The 20,858-nt window shown below is 29.1% G+C and overlaps 9 protein-coding genes across 9 annotated transcripts; 1 reads left to right on the top strand and 8 right to left on the bottom strand. All coding sequences in view use genetic code 12, as the record gives it.

Annotated features, from left to right (window-relative positions):
• Positions 1–9: 9 nt before the first annotated feature.
• On the bottom strand, positions 10–2,580 carry KGF55_003473 (uncharacterized protein; the record flags this gene model as incomplete). The annotated part of the gene is made up of 1 exon (XM_051758270.1): positions 10–2,580. The coding sequence occupies one exon, from the start codon at positions 2,578–2,580 to the stop codon at positions 10–12; it is 2,571 nt and encodes an 856-aa protein (XP_051613845.1).
• Positions 2,581–3,086: 506 nt separating this feature from the next.
• Positions 3,087–5,141, bottom strand: MSS11 (Mss11p; the record flags this gene model as incomplete). Its single annotated transcript, XM_051758269.1, has 1 exon — positions 3,087–5,141. The coding sequence occupies one exon, from the start codon at positions 5,139–5,141 to the stop codon at positions 3,087–3,089; it is 2,055 nt and encodes a 684-aa protein (XP_051613844.1).
• A 1,642-nt stretch (positions 5,142–6,783) lies between these two features.
• On the bottom strand, positions 6,784–8,289 carry KGF55_003471 (uncharacterized protein; the record flags this gene model as incomplete). Its single annotated transcript, XM_051758268.1, has 1 exon — positions 6,784–8,289. One exon carries the CDS (start codon positions 8,287–8,289, stop codon positions 6,784–6,786), a length of 1,506 nt encoding a protein of 501 aa, XP_051613843.1.
• A 307-nt stretch (positions 8,290–8,596) lies between these two features.
• On the bottom strand, positions 8,597–10,105 carry KGF55_003470 (uncharacterized protein; the record flags this gene model as incomplete). The annotated part of the gene is made up of 1 exon (XM_051758267.1): positions 8,597–10,105. One exon carries the CDS (start codon positions 10,103–10,105, stop codon positions 8,597–8,599), a length of 1,509 nt encoding a protein of 502 aa, XP_051613842.1.
• A 744-nt stretch (positions 10,106–10,849) lies between these two features.
• KGF55_003469 (threonine aldolase) lies at positions 10,850–12,937 on the top strand (the record flags this gene model as incomplete). The annotated part of the gene is made up of 2 exons (XM_051758266.1): positions 10,850–11,892; positions 12,157–12,937. The coding sequence occupies 2 exons, from the start codon at positions 10,850–10,852 to the stop codon at positions 12,935–12,937; spliced, it is 1,824 nt and encodes a 607-aa protein (XP_051613841.1).
• Positions 12,938–12,965: 28 nt separating this feature from the next.
• PGA39 (Pga39p) lies at positions 12,966–13,715 on the bottom strand (the record flags this gene model as incomplete). Its single annotated transcript, XM_051758265.1, has 1 exon — positions 12,966–13,715. The coding sequence occupies one exon, from the start codon at positions 13,713–13,715 to the stop codon at positions 12,966–12,968; it is 750 nt and encodes a 249-aa protein (XP_051613840.1).
• A 1,268-nt stretch (positions 13,716–14,983) lies between these two features.
• Positions 14,984–15,628, bottom strand: KGF55_003467 (uncharacterized protein; the record flags this gene model as incomplete). The annotated part of the gene is made up of 1 exon (XM_051758264.1): positions 14,984–15,628. The coding sequence occupies one exon, from the start codon at positions 15,626–15,628 to the stop codon at positions 14,984–14,986; it is 645 nt and encodes a 214-aa protein (XP_051613839.1).
• A 1,253-nt stretch (positions 15,629–16,881) lies between these two features.
• Positions 16,882–18,234, bottom strand: KGF55_003466 (uncharacterized protein; the record flags this gene model as incomplete). The annotated part of the gene is made up of 1 exon (XM_051758262.1): positions 16,882–18,234. One exon carries the CDS (start codon positions 18,232–18,234, stop codon positions 16,882–16,884), a length of 1,353 nt encoding a protein of 450 aa, XP_051613838.1.
• A 494-nt stretch (positions 18,235–18,728) lies between these two features.
• On the bottom strand, positions 18,729–20,768 carry KGF55_003465 (uncharacterized protein; the record flags this gene model as incomplete). The annotated part of the gene is made up of 1 exon (XM_051758261.1): positions 18,729–20,768. The coding sequence occupies one exon, from the start codon at positions 20,766–20,768 to the stop codon at positions 18,729–18,731; it is 2,040 nt and encodes a 679-aa protein (XP_051613837.1).
• Between the last annotated feature and the right edge of the window lie 90 nt (positions 20,769–20,858).

Below are 20,858 nucleotides of genomic sequence, written 5' to 3'. Positions count from 1 at the left end.
AATGATTAGTTAAGATGCATAAAGTTTCTTAAATTTATTTTCTAAATGTTTTTTAAATTCTTCCTTTTTTTGAGATTCATTAATTGTTGAAAATTCTTGATCTTCAGTTACTTGTTCGTCTTCATTTTCTTCTTCATGACTTTTAAAACTTGTTAATTGAGTTGATATTAAATCAGTTATTCCACTAACATTACTTTGAACAGAATTTAATGAAAATCGATTATTCATGATGAAATTATTTTGGTTGTTATTACTATTACTTTTTCGATCATTATTTAATTGATCTAATGTTAATTTATTATAATTTTCATTTAGATTTAAATTTTCATAATCATTTTCATAATTTAATTTTGGTGGTTGTTGTAATAATGATGGTTGTAATTGATATGAATTTGAAGATAATGATGAATCTCTTTTAGTTTCAAATTGATTTTGTTGCAGTTGTTGTAGTTGATTTTCTTCAAATACTGTTAATAATCCTAATGGTAATCCATTAGATAATCTATTATTATATTTTTTTCGAGTTATTGGTTCTGATTGAGATGGTGAATTATTTATTGTTGTCGAAGGTTTAGGAGTAATAGGAGAATTATTTGATAAAGGTAATGAAAATCTCTTTTTTAATGAAGGATTTTGAAATGATTTTAAATTAAATGATGATGATGATGAATCTTTTGTTATTGATTGTGATGGTGATGATATATTTGAAGAAGATTTTGAAATTGAATTATTCTGGAACTCTGGATTTAAATTTTGATTTAATTCTATTAGTGTTTGCTTGTGTAGAGTTTTTAAATTATTTAATTCATTATTAAACTGGTTAAATATTGAAATTTTTTCTTCTTGATCTTTTGAATCTGTGGTGGTTGATGAATTATTATTAATATATTTTTTAAAATATTTTAAATTTTGATTTAAATTTGAAATTTTTGAAATGAATAAATTTAAATTCGAATTATTATTAGGTTCTTCTTTATTGGTTGTAGGTTCTAACTTATAATTATTATATTTTTTAAACATTTCATTTATATTCTCTATTGATTTATTATAATCTTTAAATACTTCAATTAAAATATTAAATTTTTCCAAATTATTTAAATCTTTAGTCTCTTCTTCCGTATTAAATTGATCAATTAAATTTAATATAAAAAAATTTATATTTACATTTTCATTTATAGTAAGTAACTGACAAATTAAAAATTTTCTTAATTGATTAAATTTATTAATATAAAATTGAATTTCTTGAATTTCATTAGCATCATCGTTTTCAAAATTTTGAGTCAAAATACCTAAATTTATATTATTAATAACACAATATTGTTCTAAAATTTCTCCATTCATCAAAGGTAATAATTTAGTAATTAAAATATTTAAATTAATAATTAAAAAATTTAAAGAATTTAATAAAAATTGAGTTAATTGTTTTTGATCAATTGAAATATTTAAATTTAAATTTGAACCTTTTATTTGAATCATATTCAAGATTAAATTTTTATTTATTTGATAATTTAATTTTAAAAAATTATTAGTTAAATCTAATATTTGATTTGTTTTTATCATTATTTTAAATTTTCGAATCTTAATTAATTTTGAAGATAGGTATAATATAATTTTAAATAATTTAAATTGTAATACATTATTCATACAATCTTTTCCATTTCTTAAATTTTGTTGTTGTTTTAATAAATATATTATTAAATTTGTAATTATTATGATAATACTAAAATTATCATATTGTAAATTATAAGTTATTCTATATGATGTATTTTTTACAATTAATTTCGTTCCATCATCATTTAAAAGATATTTGAATCTACGATAACGCTCCTCTGTAACGTCTGTTTTCAAAATTTTTAAACTTGATTCATTTTCAGATAAAATCATTGAATCTTCTAATAAATTTGAAATTATTAAACTATATTTAAATTTTTCCCAAAATTCTTTTGATTTATTTTCCATTGAAAGATATTTTTTTATAAATTTTTGTAATGATTCAGTAGTTGGAGTTATAACATTACCAGATTGTTGTAAAAAATGAATTGCATTTAGGGATTGTTGCAGATGAGTTCTATGTAATTGTTGATGAGGATTTAATGGACTTTGATGTATATTATTTGAATTATAATAAGATGAATTTGAAATTGAAGAATTTCTTCTTGGAATTGATTTTATATATGTTGGATTTGGTGGGAAATATTCATCAAATTGTTGTTGTGAATGATGTGAATTCGTGCTTGGTTGATGATGATGTCGCGTATGATAAATATGTTGTTGTTGCTGCTGCTGCTGGAGTTGTTGTGACGGATGCTGTTGCAGTAGTGAAACATTAGTAGGATGTGTATGAGATGAAGTAGCATTTGATGAAGTTGGTGATAAAAAATTTGAAAAAGTTGTACCAGTATTTGGTGTAAAATCTTCATCAATTCCCCAATCACTTACTTCTGAATTTAATTTTAAAATATCTGCTGTATTTTCATTTTCATTGATAGTTGATTGCTTGGGTATATTTGAATTGTTCTTCGTGGTTGTTGATTTATATATAAAGTTTTCTGATAATGGATTGAATTTATCAAAATTCATTTGGCGGGAATATGATGTTTTAAATTATTCAAAATCATGTAAGTTAAAATGATTATACAAACGTTTGGAATTGAAATAAATTAAGTATAATTTGAATGATAAGGGTGAGATATGCCTTCAATGCTATTCAGACCAGCTGATATACTTTGGTTGCCAATAAATGTTCATTAATAAAAAACTTGATTTGTTTATAATTTGATCTTTCTATTGTTTTAATAATTATTTATTTTTTTTTTTTTTCCTGGAGAAGGAGATTTGTCGCGCTTAAATATTTACCGCAAACTCGACGCAAGTCTAGTACGATTGCCGGTCGAGGTCGTCTGACGGAAGATCTTTGAATCGAATTTTAACACGAAAAAAGGGTCCTCTTTCACATGATTCTACTAAGGTATGGCTCATACAAGTATAGAGAAAAACATCAATAATAGCTACATTTTCAATTAAATCTTTATATTAATAATACAATTACAATTACATACAATCTCTTTTTCATATCTCCATTAATATTAATCAAATCCTGGACCTGATCCCATTGCATTAAACCAATCAGTTCCAGCTAAACTTTCTGAAATTGCATCAAATTTAACATCATCACCATTTAACATGACTCCATTACTTGCATTATTACCAGTATTATTATTTTGATCTTGATTTGTTGTAGATGTAGGTAAATTTTGAAAATCATCAAGTAATAATTGTGTTGAAAAAAATGAATCATCAATTACATTATTATCATTTGTTGGAAATTTAAATTGATCTTGTAATGATTTTTGATTATTTTGTTGTTCTTGCTGTTGTTCTTGTTGTGGAGGTAGTGGAACTTGTTGTACTGGTAATGATGAAAATAAAGCTTCTAATTGAGCACTATTATCACCAGATATTTGTTGTTGAGGTTGTTGTGATTGAATTGGATTTTTTTGTTGAATGGGGGGTTGTTGCTGCTGTTGTGACGTATTATTTTGTATGGGTTGTTGTTGTTGTTGTGTTTGTTGTTGTTGCTGTTGCTGTTGTTGTTGTTGTTGTAAATACCTTTGTCTTTGTATATTATTTTGATTTTCCATTTGCAATAATGTCATTTGATACGCATCTAAAGATTGAATATTTCTCTTATTATTTGGTTGAACATTATTGGTTTGTTGATTTTGATTCGGTCGATTATTAGATGGAGGTGCAGCGCTGTTATTCAGTTTTGGACTTAAATTTTGACTATTTCTATGAGGAATTGCACCATTTCTTGCGGTTTGTTGTTGAGGTAGGTTAGCTGAGTTAGACTTTGATTGAGCTTGTTGTTGTTGTAGTAGTGCTTGTTGCTGTAACGCTTGTTGCTGTTGAGGCGGAATTTGTTGTCCTTGGCCCTGTTGATTCATCATATTAGGAGGAGCTTGTACTGCATTTTGATTTTGTGTCTGATTCTGTTGACCAGGCATAAAACCAGGTGCTTGTTGATTTATAGTTCTTTGTTGCTTTTGTTGTGGTTGTTGCGGGTTTTGAAGATTTTGTTGGTTTTGTAATTGTTGTTGTTGTTGCAACATAGCTTGTTGCTGAAATTGTAATTTCAATTGTTGTAATCTAGCTTGTTGTTGCATTTGATTGATGTTGGCCTGGTTTTGTTGTTGCTGCTGTTGCTGAGGTGTTGATAAATTACTCTTATTAGTTGGTGTTTTAGCAGGTATTTGAACTGGAGTTCCTTGTTGTTGTAAAGGAGTTATGGATTCATTTTGTTTACCACTAGTTTTTTGTATTTGAGATTTTGAATTTTTACGACCACCTTGTGTACTTGCTTGTGATCTTTGTCTTTGATGTTGAGCTTTACCAGGTTGAACTTTAGGCGTTGGTTGTTGAGTAGGAGGTGATTGTTGTTGGGATATAGATTGTTGTGGTTGAGAAACTTGTTGAGGTCCTTGTGGTGGTTGTGAAGGACGTTGCGCTTGTCTCTGTTTCTGTTGTTGAAGTTGTTGTTGATTTGATGGAGGTATCTGTTGTTGTGGTGGTGGTTGTTGTTGTTGTCTTGGTTGAGGAGGTTGTTGCAAGTTGATTGTTGGATTAACAGGTTGATTAACAGGTTGGTTCATTTGCTGATTTATAGGCTGATTCATTTGTTGATTTATTTGTTGATTCATTTGTTGATTTATTTGTTGATTCATTTGTAAATTCATTTGTTGTAATTGTTGTTGTTGCTGAGCTTGTTGTTGAAATTGTTGTTGTTGCTGAGCTTGTTGTTGTTGTTGTCTTTGAATCATTCTTTGTTGTAAAATTATTTGTTGTTGTGGTGATAATAAATTATTATTCAAAGTTTGATTTAAATTTGGATTTATAGAACTTTGCATACTCCATAAAACTGACCACCATTCTTGTAAAAATTCTTCATCTTGATTATTTGAAGTAGAACCTGTATTTGAAAATGAATTTTTGGGTTTTTTATTACTTATTGATGATGGTAATTGAATTTTGGTCTCATTTAATAAAGTTTGAGCTGATTCTTCATGTCCATTATTTTTTAAATATAAATATAATTGATAAATTAGTAGTTGTTGTGAATTTTTCGGTGAATTTGATGACATTGTATATTAATTTTTTCAATTCTCATTGACTTTCTTGAATTGAATTTGTTATGTTATTTGTATTGGATGGTTTCTGTAGTTGTAATGACTTTATATTCATGTATTTATGTAGTTAAGTCTTGATGAAAATAATAAAATGTAAGTTATAAAAAATAATATTTTAATTTTTAGTTCGTAAATCTTAATTATATTTTTTTTATGTACTTCAAATTATACTTACATTAAATACATACATAAGATATATAAGATACATAGAGAGATATGAGATATATATCATTAGAAAAGATCTAATAGTTTAGAACGATAAAGTCTGGATTATCACAGAGCTAATGATGGATCGAGTGGACCCATAACTTTCGCTCTTAAATAACTCTCCTTACAAATCTCAATAATAATTAACATGTGAAAAACTAGAACAAAAAAAAAATAAACTTAAAAAGTTAAACAAAGAAATGATGGTGTTTGAAAAAATGCAATAAAAATATGTCGATCATCACACACTAAAAGAAGATCGTAAATTGGTTAAAAGCTTTGTTCATAGTGATGAGTTCTTGATACCGGGCTTGCAACGGTTTTTGAAAAATTGTACGAAGAGAAGGTCTTTTTAAACAATTTAAACAATCGGTTAAAGGAAAACTTTAACCCCCTTTTTCCATATTTTAATAGCTCTCGACTTAGGTCTGCAGCATTATTTGATTTAGAAGACAGTATATTCTCGCCTGAAAATTTATTGTTAGGTATTCTGATTTAGATCTTTCCATTAACTCCTGTTGCACACACCTTTATTATTCATATTTATTGTGTGTAGAAAGCCAAATTATTCATCGATCAACGTAGTGATGTACTATTTTAATCAATTAACCTTGAATGGTCTTAGTGTTTCACTGGTTGCATGAAGTTGGGTAGAACGGTCGTTGAATGTTCGTTTGGTCTTTTATGGCAAAACAAAAAGTTTGACTTTCATCTTAGCTCCAGTCTGCTCCAATAAAGCCAATTTTACCCGTCTTTACAAGGAATTTTAATGCACGAATCGACGTGTAATTAATGTCTAGATGACTATTGAGTAAGTCTTTTGCTTAATCTACTTTATCTTAGAACCGATCCACTTAATAAATCTACGACTGCTGCAGATACTGCATGCACTATGCCGTGTTAGAGATTTTGATAATCCAAATTTGATCTTGCCCGATAATATTCCAGATGCCCAAGCAGTCGATGTTTTTATCGAGCTAAATCAAATTTGGATTATCAAAAATTCATGTTTGTAGATAAACCAACAAACTTTAATGGTTTGTTTTGAAATTTGAAAGTGGACTTTGCATGTCGCGGTTTTCAAATTCCTTGAATGGGGACCCTGATATAACTCTTGGTAGAAATTTTTGATTGCAATCAAGGTGTTTGTTTGTAGATCTAGATGATTATTAATAAGAAATAAATGATCATGAAAGGTAAGAAAACTATAAGTTTTCGAATTAACGCATTGAAATAAAAATTTTTTTCTATCATCCTCAAGTGCCATTAAACTTACTATCAGTTCGAATCAACTGTTGTTAAACTCTTTGAATTGTTGTACAATAGTTCGAAGTTTAGCCGAATTTTGAAACTTTTTAACGATTTGATATTTCAATTCAAACCTATACAACTATAAAACAGAACCTAAATTAACATGAATAGCTTTTGGTTGAGTATACATAGTTAATCCATATTCACCTAATTCTCTTCCAACTCCTGACATTTTAACACCTCCAAATGGTATATGAACATCTGAATCATTTGAAGAATTTATCCAAACCATTCCTGATTCAATATCAGCAGCCATTGTATGAGCAACAGTTAAATCCTTCGTGAAAATAGCAGCACCTAAACCATATTCAGTTCCATTAGCTAATTCCAAGGCTTCTTCATCATTTGAAAATTTACCAACTGAAACAACAGGACCAAAAATTTCTTCTTTTACAATTCTCATATTTGGTTTTACATCTGCAAAAATAGTTGGTTTTATAAAATAACCTTTTGATAATTCTCCTTCTGTATTTTTTTCACCACCTAATACAACTCTTGCTCCTTCTTTTTTACCAACATCAATATAATTTAAAACTTTTTCAAATTGTTGTTCTGAAACTTGTGGTCCAACAACTGCATCTTCTTGAAATACAGTTCCTTGTTTATAATCTTCTTGTACATGTTTTGATAATAAATTTAAAAATTCTTCATAAATTGAATCTTGAACATAAATTCTTGATGTAGCAGTACAAATTTGTCCTTGATTTGACATTATACCAATTGCTGCCCATTTAACAGCTTGATCTAAATCAGCATCTTCTCTTATAATTAATGGAGATTTACCACCACATTCTAAAGTTACTGCTTTCATAGTATCAGCAGCAGCTTTTGCAATTAATTTTCCAGTTACTGTAGATCCGGTGAAAGCTATTTTAGCTACATCTGGGTTTTCACATAAGGCAACACCAGCAGTTTTTCCATAACCTGAAATAATGTTAACTACCCCAGATGGGAAACCAACTTCTTTAAATACTTTAGCTACATGTAATAAAGATAATGGAGTTATTTCTGAAGTTTTTAAAACAATAACATTACCAGCAGCTAAAGCTGGAGCTAATTTCCAAGCAGCCATAGCTAATGGATAATTCCATGGAACAATTTGTCCAATTACACCTAATGGTTCATGAATAGTATAAGCTAATTTTTTAGGATCATTTTGAATAACTTTACCAGTAATTTTATCAGCCCATCCAGCATAATATCTAAAACAATTAACACATTCATCAATATCATATACTGCATTTTGTTCTTTTGTTTTTCCAGAATCCCAAGCTTCAATTGATCCAAAATAATCACGTTTTGATTCTAATGTATCAGCAATTTTATTTAATAATATACCTCTTTCAACACCTGTTAATTTTTTCCATTTTTTAAAAGCTGTTTTGGCTGCATCAACAGCAATTGTTACATCTTCTTCTTCAGCAGCATAAACTGATGCATTAGTTTCTCCTGTAGATGGATTAATTGATTCTATGGTTTTCCCATTTTTTGATTTAACAAATTCATTATTAATAAATAAACCAGTTGGTTGATCGATTTTTGTACCGTCAGGTAATGTGATTTCAACAGATAAAGGTAATGACATTGTATGAAGATATTTGGAGATGTTTGCTTGTTTAAAAATAAGACGATTAATCAATTGAATTGATTGTAACAGTTTGATAAATAATATATATTCAAGTTTATGTCGATAAAAGTAATTACGGAATAAATTAACAAATTTGGGTGAATATCGATGTAATTTTTCAATTATTCATGTTAAGATAAGCACAGAGTTTTTGTGTCAAATTCGGTTTTCTTTAGCGGATCGAGACTTTCTCAATTTGGTAATTTACGGGGCTTGATATTAATGCTATAACTACACTGGTGCTATTAATATCTAAAAACTAGTATTACAATTTGGTTCCCATGTTAACATGTACAGCTTTTGGTTGGGTATACATAGTTAACCCATATTCACCCAATTCTCTACCAACTCCTGACATCTTAACCCCTCCAAATGGTATATGAACATCTGAATCATTTGAAGAATTTATCCAAACCATTCCTGATTCAATTTCAGAAGCCATTGTATGAGCAACTGTTATATCTTTTGTAAAAATTGCAGCACCTAAACCATAAGTGGTATTATTTGCTAATTCTAAAGCTTCTTCATCAGTTGAATATTTACCAACTGATACAACTGGTCCAAAAATTTCTTCTTTTACAATTGTCATATCTGGTTTAACATCAGCAAAAATAGTTGGTTTAATAAAGAATCCTTTTGATAATTCGCCATCATTATTAGCTTCACCACCTAATATAACTCTTGCACCTTCTTTTTTACCAATATCAATATAATTTAAAACTTTATCACGTTGTAATTTAGAAACTTGAGGACCAACAATAACTCCATTACCTTCAAATACAGTACCTTGTTTATATTTAGATTTAACATGAGTAGCATAAGCTTCTAAAAATTTTTCATATATTGATTCTTGAACATAAATTCTAGAAGTTGCACAACAAATTTGTCCTTGGTTTGACATTATACCTAAAGCAGCCCATTTAACAGCTTGATCTAAATCAGCATCAGCTCTTATAATTAATGGTGATTTACCACCTAATTCTAATGTAACAGCTTTCATAGTATCAGCTGCAGCTTTTGAAATTAATTTACCAGTTGCAGTTGAACCAGTAAATGCAATTTTTGAAATATTTGGATGAACACATAATGCAGTTCCTGCAGTAGCACCATAACCTGAAATAATATTTACAACACCTGGTGGGAAACCAACTTCTTTAAATAATCTTGCAACATTTAATAAAGATAATGGAGTAATTTCTGAAGTTTTTAAAATTATAACATTACCAGCAGCTAAAGCTGGAGCTAATTTCCATGATGCCATAGCTAATGGATAATTCCATGGAACAATTTGTCCAACAACACCCAAGGGTTCATGAATAGTATAAGCTAATTTTTTTGGATCATTTTGAATAACTTTACCAGTTACTTTATCAGCCCAACCAGCATAATATCTAAAAACAGAAATACAAATATCAATATCAAATACAGCATTTGTATTTTTATTTTTCCCTGAATCCCAAGCTTCAATTGATCCAAATAAATCTCTTTGTTCTTGTAATTTGTCTGCAATTTTATTTAATAATATACCTCTTTTAACACCTGTAACTTTTTTCCATTTTTTAAAAGCATCTTTTGCTGCTTTTACTGCAACATCAACATCTTCTTTTTCAGCTGCATAAACTGATCCATTAACTTCACCAGTTGAAGGATTTATTGATTCAATTGTTTTACCTGCAATTGATTTAATGAATTCATTATTAATAAATAACCCTGATGGTTGTATGAATTTTTGACCGTCTGGTAAAGTAACTTCGTACTCTAATGGTAATGACATGATAATTGATGAGTAGTATTTGAAATATTCAAGGGAAGGATCTAAATGATTTATAAATAGAATAGTTAAAAAGAACTAATTGTTGGTAAAGATTCTATGTTAAATAATAAATTATGATTCTTGATCTGAAAAATAATCTCGTTCTCCAGAATTTAATTTTTCAATCGGAACGCATTCGACTTACTAAATGAAGTAATTCCAAACCCTTAAGCGGCTGAATTTACTAAAATTAGAGTTAAACTTCATCAATTCAAGAAAAATTTAAACAAGACAGGTCCAGTTAGTTCGTAGAAAAGAATCTGAGTTAAAAAATAATTTAGCAAATAGGATCTTATCATGAGATCAATATTGAATTATTTATGCAATTTGATGCAATGTTTTTATCATAATTTTCAATTCGCGGGTCTCCAACACATCATATTTAGCTTTATAGGAATAGGGTTTCCGTTTTGATTATAATAATAGCATCAAACTCCTAAAGCTCAAACTTTTTCTCGAATTTTTAAAGTTCATGTATAGTTGACCAGATCCTGCTTTTGATTCAAATGGAATTTGGGACTGAAACATAAATTTTACGTCTCGTGGCTACCAAATGTACGGAATTTTGAAATTTGAAATTTCATAGCATTATGATTTGACTCTAATCTTCAGAAGAAAAACCTCTTCAGATCAATTGGATCAATCAAACATCACTCATCTTGGAAGAAACCTCAGCAGATCAATTGATACTATCAATCATCAATCATGGACTTTTCAACATTTTCCAAAGAAAGCCCTGCTCATAATGATTTTAGAAGTGATACTTTCACAACACCAACAGTTTCTATGATTCAATCATTAGCTACAACCAGTTTAGGTGATTCTGTATACAATGAAGATTCCAAAACTAAAGAATTAGAACAAAAGGTTGCAGAACTAACAGGTAAAGAAGCAGGATTATATTGTGTTTCGGGTACATTAAGTAATCAAATTGCAATGAGAGTGAATTTATTTCAACCACCTTATAGTGTATTAACTGATTCAAAAGCTCATGTTTATGTTGATGAAGCAGCAGGTCTTTCTACATTAACACAAGCTCGTCCTCAACCAATAACTCCTAAAAATGGAATTCATTTAACTTTAGAAGATGATATTTTACCAAATTTTATACCAGATGATGGAGAAATTCATTCAGCTCCAACAAAATTAATATGTCTTGAAAATACATTACATGGAATGATTTTTCCAATAGAAGAAATCAAAAAAATTTCAAAATTTTGTAAAGAAAATGATGTAAAATTACATTTAGATGGTGCAAGATTATGGAATGCAAGTGTTGCAACAGGTATTTCATTGAAAGAATATTCAAAATATTTTGATAGTGTTTCATTATGTTTATCAAAGACATTAGGTGCACCAATTGGTACAGTTTTAGTTGGTGATAAAAAGTTTATATTAAAAGCAAATCATTTTAAAAAACAAAATGGTGGAGGTATTAGACAAAGTGGATTATTAGCAAGTATGGCAATAACAGCAATTGATGAAAATTTTTCGAAATTACAAAAGACTCATGAAATGGCCAAAGAATTAGGAGATTTATGTAATGAAAAAGGTATAATCTTGGAACATCCAGTACAAACAAATTTTGTATTTATAGATATAACAAAAAATAAAATTGATCCAAATAAATTAGTTGAAATTAGTAATAAATATGGTGTTAAAATATATTCGGGAAGGGTTGCGTTTCATTATCAAATTTCAAAAGCTTCATTTGAAAAAGCTAAACAAGTTATATTAGAGGCTGTTGAGTATGCAAAAGAGCATCCATATGAAGCAAAACTTAATACTAACTTTTACACGGCAAATTATAATGAGTAGATTATAATTAGTTTAATATTATGGAGTTTTTTGAGTAGTTAGTAGATTATAATTGGATTAATATTATAGAGTTGTTTAAGTAAATCGCGATTTGCAATCTCTAGATCTTTTTTTTTCTAAAACAAATTGTTTCGGATTAAATGTTTCAGAAGATGAATGTCTTCCAATGTGATTATATACACCACAACGATTAGTGATGACCTTATTGAGTACCTCGAAGACGATTTCAATTTTGAAACAACATTACGATTATTGAATGATTTGAAATTGCAATCCAAGATCCAAAATTTGAAATCTCCAATAAAGTATAAACAATTAGTATCAAATTTATTCACAAGACATGTTTTGAATAAACAATTACAAAAACCTATATTTTATAAGTTAGAGTATCTGTATAATCAATATGGGAAACCAATACTACCAGGAATAAGTTTCAATTCAAGTTCATCTAATGAAATAATTGCAATAGCTATATCTAACAAAGACGTAGGAATTGATTTATCTCATACAACTCAAAATATTTCATCTACAGATTATATTGAACAATTCAAACCAATGTTTTCTGCTGATGAAATAGACCAAGTGACTACTTACTTCAAATTTAATCATCTTTGGACATTGAAAGAAGCATTTACAAAATTATTAGGTTGTGGGTTGAATATTGATTTATCAAAATTTCATTTTGAATTGAATAATTTTAATGATGAATTTGGTATGTTGGAGAAAGAAAATAGAGGTGAAGAAGCAATAGTACATATGAAATGGTATGATAATATCTCAATCAATGCAGAGCAATTATTTAATGAAGAAAATGAATTTGTTGAAGGTTTTAAAAATCAATTTTATTGCTATAGTACATGTTTGAAGTATTCAATTGATTCGCTACCTGTCATATGTTCATTAATTACTCCAGAACCGGTAAAAATTCAATGTATAGAGATTGATTTTTTACAAGTTTTACTGAATCAAAGCTAATAAGATTAAACTAACTTATCTAAACATTTTAAAGTAATAGAGCTCCAATTAATGCTCCTAATCCAACCATACCAACTCCTGAGTCGGATAATCTATTACCTACATTAGATGCTGAACCAGAGCTAGCTCCACTTGCACTTGGTTTACTTAAGCTTGAACCACTTGTTTTACTTGAACTTGATCCAGTTGTTTTAGAACCACTTGATTCCGAATCACCAGAGTTGCTTCCACTTGATCCACCTGAACTACCACCAATTCCACTTGAAGATGAATTACTATATGGACCTCCTATACCACCAACACCACCGCTTGATGATGAATTTCCTGAACTACCACCTCCAATATTAGTTGAATTACTATGAGATGTACCACTTGAAACTGGTGAAGTATTATTTATAGGTGTAATAGTATTGTTACTAAGTCCACCAAGACCACCAACAGCAGCATTAGTAGGTTCTGAATCTTCAGTTTCAGTAGGATCATCTGTTTCTTCTATGTCATCAGTTGAAGAAGGACTACCTGTTTCTTCAAATCCTGATTCAGTTGCATCAAATGATTCAGAACTATCACCAAAAGAGTCGAATGATTCACTTGATTCATTAAAATCTGTAAGACTTGAATCTTCTGAACTTTCTAATGATGGAAAATCAGTAATTGATGGTTCAATTAAACTTGAATCAGCTCTTTTTATAAAATTTAATTTTTTCTTGTTAAATGTATTTTTAGCATTGATTGAAACAATGGTTGAACAAATTATAACTAATGTTGAGACTTTCATTTTTGATTTAATAGAGTATATATCAAAGTTTAGAAAGTAAAGAATAGAATCGGACTAATATATATATTGAATTTAATTGACGCGTAATTCTTTGCTCATAATTTAATTTCATTTTACGAACAGGGCTTGTTTGTTTCAAAATAAAATTATAGAGGGGGTGCTTTAAATATGAGCTGTCTTTTACGAAAACATTCAATAACTGAGTGTAATGATATTTCTTACATAAACAATTAGTTTGTAACTTTGATGATACTGGCTTTTGAATATCAAGGACCCTGATGAAGTTTACGACTGTCTAATTTGAAAGAAGTTATAAATCTTGGCTAGATCTAATCAGATCGATCTAAATGGTTTTGTTAAAAAAAAAAAAACCTGGGGTATGATTTCTTTTTTGTGTTTCATATAGAATTAGACTAAGGCTGAGCTTTGATTTTTTATGCAAAACCAATTTGTTAAATGTCGTCCAATAATCACCACGACATACGCGTATAATATGGTTGATAAGTAGATATTGAATCTTTTGCATAATGATGATTTTTAAGCTGAGTTATTCAACCGTCAGGGATTCACTCACGATTGTATACAGAGAGCAAAACTGAAATCGCACATAGCACCACCAACAAAAGTTATTATGGAGAAAAACTTAGATGAAACTTATTCATTTCTGGGAAACGATGATAAGAAGGAAGAAATTTCAAATTTTAAATCATTAGATGATGAACAATTCCGAAGGCTCGAGCTTGAGTTTGTTGATGTAGAGCAAAGATTTCTGCTATTGTTTGAGAAATATAGAAAGATGATATACAAGAATAGAAAGTTAAACAAACATACTGATTTGTCAAGTGCTCTCGAAGAACTTAAAGATTCTTATTATGAATTGGAGAGATTGTATAATTCTATTAAGTAATTTGTTTGGTAAATCACGTTCCATTTTTCATTTAATCATAACATATCTACAAATAAGCTATATCATTGGGTGGTTCAAGCTTGGTGGGATCTTGAATTTTTGGTATGAAGATGTATTTTGAACTACGTATTCTATTTAACAAGTTTCAAATCATATCATATACAAGAGAAGAATTGTTTATCAAAATTCAACCTAAAGATTTAAACACAATTAATTGAAAAAATATAACCAATACCGGATATAAACTTGAAGCATCATCATAATGTCGAAGTTCAAGCTAAGAAAATCAGATTTTACCTACATTGAACTTTATTGAATTTTATTTTGAATTCATATATTTAATACTTAACTTATGTAAAAATCAAATTAATAATGCTCCAATAAAAGTACCTAATAAAAGTATCTTAGAATCTCCAATAGAGTTTCCTGCACCTCTAGATGAAGATGAATTATGATGTCTATGAGTAGTATGATGTGTTCCCCCGCTAGCATATCCAGTAGAGCCTGAACCTCTTGTTCCACTCGAACCTGAAGAGCCAGAAGAACCAGAGGACCCTTCATCAGAACCACTGTTTGATCCACTATTTGATCCACTACTTGTACCGCTGCTTGATTCACTGCTTGATCCACTGTCTGAATCACTTCCAGAACCATGACTCAGACTTCCACTAGAACCACCATCACTCAGACTTCCACCAGAACCATGACTCAGACTTCCACTAGATCCATGGCTCAGACTTCCGCTAGATCCATGGCTCAGACTTCCATGACTCCAACCATACCTTCTTTTTGTAAAAAATGATAATAATGAATCTCTTTTTCTTTCATCTACTTCTCTTTTGTTAAAAATATTAGCTAAAGCATTGAAATCTGTATTTTGATATTCTTCTTTAATTTTCAAGTCAGGATTGACTTCATCAAGATTGAAATTCTCTACTTTATATAAACTTAATCCATTTGTAAAATAAATTAATGAACAAATAAAAACTAAAGCTGAATTTTTCATATACTAATTTATGATTGATTTTTTTATAACTTGACAAAATAAGTTGATTCTAGTTCAAGCTCGTTCAAGTCAGTTGTTTATATATAAAGTCATGTTGACATTTGATAAGCCCATGGTGATAAAAAAATTGATCATTGGAATGACATTTTAAAAGATTTAAGAATCATTGCATTAGTCATTAATATAACATGAGATTTACGAGTTTCAGCCTTTTTCACATTTATAACTTTCATAAGTAATTCACCGATGTTGGTACATAGATCAAGCGAGTTTTTTCACCACCTAGGTTGCAATTGAGATCTTTCATGACATTCAAATTCTATTTTTCGAAAGTATTAAGAAAAATTCAAAAAATTTCAATTAGGCTAATACTGAATAATTTACGAGAAATTCATTAATCTTGGCTTAGACTTACTTTTAATATTTTTAATTTTCCACCTTTTCTCGGAGTTATAACACAAAGTCAAGACACGGCTGTATTTTAGACAAATGATTAAAAGCTTCACCTCAATTAAAAATCAATTAACATGATCAAGTATTTGATCATTGATCATCAAAGATAGCTAACAACAATGTGACTGTTCAAAAGTAGAAATTATTTACATTTCGGTGTTATCATTTTGTATGATTTTTGAAGGAATGCATTAAAATATCATACAAAACCAAAAGTACTAAAGTTTAGGTGCAAAATATAATCATAATTGACTAGGAAGGCTATAGTTTCGTAGAAGAAATGGATCATGAGAAGGTTCAATTATTTAGTTGGCTTATTTGCAAAGCGAACAGTAAAATATTTGTAAAAATTTCATTTCTATAAATTCATCACAGTTGTAAAACCATCCGGCAGTTGATAAAATTCTTTAAACAATTCTTAATGTCAGTTATTGTTTTGACAATTCTCAAGCCTCTCTCCTCCTCATCTCTAAGAATGTTATCAAATAAGTTATAAACATATTGCATTGAATCCGTATCCCTATGCTTTTCACTTCCACTAGATCTTAACATTTGACCTGTTATATAATAAACAAATTTTACAACTTTTTCATATTCAACTTTGTCTTTTGAATCCATTTTATCGTATTCCATAGTATTGATTGTAACATGATTTGTGGAAATAACTGAGTCATCACTTTAACGGGAGTATTATTGGACGTTTTAGTTTCGGCTATTTTATTGTTAGTGAACCCTTCATTTCCCTAACAGATGAGTCATACGAAAATTTTCATTTACTACTATCTGTATTTGTATTTGTATCAGATCTCGATTGGATTAGATTGAGATCCAGGTAAGGTTTCCTCATTATTTTGAGCTTTTGAATTTTCGTTATTCACATCTTTTAAGTCTATTTTTTCAATTACATCATTTATTCCTTTGATTATATTTTTACTATCTTCAACTACTGATAATCTAATATTATTTAATTTATCGATATCAAGCTTTAATAATTCATTAAACATAAATTTATCATTTTTATATACATTTTGTAATTTTCTAATCATTCGACTTATAGATTCAGTTTGTACCCCATATAAATATAAATTAAATATATATTTTTTAACAATTGGATGAACTGGTAATTTATTTGCATAATCTCTTGATGTATAATCATGATCGTGCGAAGTTTTCCATGTAACATTATAAACATAATCGACTAAACTAATTGTTATTGAACTTTTACAACCACGGGTATTCTTATTCGAAGGTTGGCTTGTTTTGAATTTTAAAGGTTTTTTGTATGTGATAGTAGGGAAAATTTCCTCGAATGAGTGTAATCTAGAATTTGAATAAATTTCATTATGTTCCATTTGGTTAAAATTGGACAAGTTTGATGTGGAATTTGATGTATTTACTTGTTGACGAGAATTTTGCATAGCTGTCTGAATCGGTTGAACTTGCTTATTAGAAGATGGTTGACAAAAAGGTTGTTGTCCGTTATAAGGTTGGCTGAAAGGTTGTTGTCGATTATAGAACTGACCATTAAAAGATGGTTGACTAGGAGTTTGCACATATATAGTTGGATTTGATACTTGAACGTTAAGTTGCTGAACGTTAAGTTGTTGAACGTTAAGTTGCTGAATAAAAACTTGTTGACAAGGACGTGATTGATGTGGAATTTGTTGATGGGGAGGTGGTTGTTGTGAAAATTGTTGATGTGGAAATGGTTGTTGTGGAATTTGTTGACGTGGAAGTGGTTGATGAGTTGGTAGTTGATGATGAGATGCTGGTCGATCAATTACTGAACAAGACGACAATGGCGTATTTGTTGAAATTGACGGTGATATAAAATTTAATTGAATTAATTGTTTATCCTCACCACTTCTATCTCTCTTCTTATGTAAATGACAAACCAATTTTTGATATCCATGCCTTGCAAAACCAAATCTTTTCAATCTACTATTTTTAGAATTTTCTTTTAATTCAAATTCCCCAATATCAAATATTTTAGTTTGTTGAATTGTATATGGAGTGTAAAGATTACGAACTTCAATCCAGGATTGTAACTCTTTATATGATTTAAATTGATAAAAAGCTTCTCCTTCTCCAGGATATTCTGGATCTGTTAATTGTCTTTCAAATAAATCAGGAGATTGTACTTTAAAACTCATGATTAGTTGTTGATGAAAAGAAAGGGAAACATTTATTACATTAAAATTGATGTTAATGTAGTTTTACAAACGCGTCTTGTGATTACACAAAAGTATAATTGTTCCAAAAATATTTTAGTGTCTCAAATAATATGTCGGAAACTAGTTAATCATGATAATTTGAAATGGGTGCAAAATATAAGTATATTTAACTCAGACTATAGCATAGCTGGGATGATTAAAGTCTATTCAATATTTCTATAATTTCATCTTTATAAGATAATTGGAGTTGGAAAACCATTCTGCAGTCCACAAAAGTTTTTAAACAATTCTCAATATTTTATTATTGACTATTCTCAAACCTCTCATCATCATTTTTACCAATATTATAAAATATATTATAAACATATTGAATTGGATTCCTACACTTTTCTCTTCTACAAGATCTCAACATTTGATCTGTTACATAATAGATAAATTTTACAACTTGTCATATTCAACTTTGTCTTTTGGATCTATTCCATAGTATCGACTGTGTCATGATTTGTGGAATTTACTGAGTCATCACTGATATCAGAAGTTTCATTGATTGATTTAGTTTTTGTAATTTTATTGATTGGTGAACCATTCATTTCATTAACAAATGAATCATACGAAAGTTTTCTCTTACTTGTATTTGCATCATCGATTTCGATTGGATTAGATTGAGATCCAGGTAAGTTTTCCTCAATATTTTGAACTTTTGCACTTTCGTTATTTGCAACTTTTATTTCAATTTTTTCAATTATATCATTTATTCCCTTTGTTAAATTTTTACTATTATCTATTACTGATACTCTAATATAATTTAATTTATTTTTATCAAGTTTTAATAATTCATTAAACATAAATTTATCATTTTTATAAAGTTTTTGCAATTTTCTAATCATTCTACTTATGAATTCAGTTTGTATTCCATTTAAATATAAATTATATATATATTTTCTAACAAATGGATTAATTGGTAATTTATTTGCATAATCTCTTGATACATGATCATGATTATGCTTAGTTCTCCAAATAACATGATAAACATAATCGTTTAAAGTAATTGTTATTGAACTTTTGCAACCACGGGCTTCTTTATTCGAAGGTTGACTTGTTTTGAATTTTGAAGGTTTTTTGTATGTCATAGTAGGAAATAAATCATCCTCAGATGAGTGTAATTTAGGATTTGAATGAATTTCGTTTTGCTTCAATTGGTTAAAAGATTGACCATCTGATGACTGATTTGTTTGAATATGGGTATAAAAATGCTGATTATTTAATGTAAGTGGATCAGTTGAAAATGAGCTAAAATTCAGTGGTGCAACTATATCCGGTTGATTAAAAGATGATTGATTGAATGGTTGTTCTCCGTTATAAGGTTGTACAAAAGGTTGTTCTCCGTTATAAACCTGACCATTAAAAAATTGTTGACTAGGAGTTTGTGCAAATAGAGGTGGATTGATAGCTGATGCTTGGACGTCATGTTGTTGATTAAACAACGGTTGACTAGGATGTGGTTGATGTGGAAATTGTTGATGAGGAGGTGGTTGTTGTGAAATTTGTTGTGGAAATTGTTGATGTGGTAGTGGTTGATGTGAAAATTGTTGAATTGGAGGGGCTTGATTGAAAGGTAGTTGATTGATAGGTGGTTGATTGATAGGTAGTTGATTTGGAGGTTGTTGATTGATAGGTGGTTGATCAATAGATGGTTGATCAATAGATGGTTGATCAATAGATGGTTGATCAATAGATGGTTGATTAATAGATGGTTGATGTGGAAATTGTTGATTGAAAGGTGGCTGATTGATAGGTGGTTGATCAATAGATGGTTGATCAATAGATGGTTGATTAATAGATGGTTGATGTGGAAATTGTTGATTGAAAGGTTGTTGATTGATAGGTTGTTGATTGATAAGTGGTTGATGCGGTGGATGTTGAATGATAGGTGGTTGATTTGGAGGTTGTTGATGGAAAGGTTGTTGATGCGAAGGTTGTTGGTCAATTATTGAACATGAGGGAATGGGCGTATTTGTTGAACTCGTAGCCGAATTTGAAATTGGTGGTGATGTAGATATTGATGATGAATTAGGTGATAAAGTTGCAATATTTGTTGAAACTGGAGTTACATTATTAGTCGTAATTTTAGTTGGAGTTTTAAAACTAGTTGTAGTTGAAGCTGAGGGGGATTGAGGTGATATTGGTGGTGAAAATGATTGGCTCAATTGCTTATCCTCTCCATTTCTATCTTTCTTCTTATGTAAATGACAATGCAATTTTTGATATCCATGTCTTGCAAAACCAAACTTAATTACATTATTATCTTTAGAATTTTTTTTTGATATAAAGTCTCCAATATCATCTATTCGTGTTTGATGAATTTGATATGAAGTATAAAGATTACGAACTTCTATCCAAGATTGTAATTCTTTATATGATTTGAATTGATAAAAAGCCTCTCCTTCTCCAGGGTACTCCGGATCTATTAATGGTCTCTCAAATATATCGGGAGATAGTAATTGAAAATTCATGATAACTGGTGATGATAAGAAAGGAAAACAAAATGATTATGTTTATGTTTATGTAGTTTTACAAACGCGTCCCGTGATTACACAAAAATG

This window comes from Candida pseudojiufengensis (assembly GCF_024610245.1).
Source record: "Candida pseudojiufengensis strain CBS 10847 chromosome Unknown scaffold1, whole genome shotgun sequence".
Taxonomy (NCBI): Eukaryota; Fungi; Ascomycota; class Pichiomycetes; order Serinales; family Debaryomycetaceae; genus Lodderomyces; species Lodderomyces pseudojiufengensis.
This window is presented reverse-complemented; position numbering and strand designations above follow the sequence as displayed.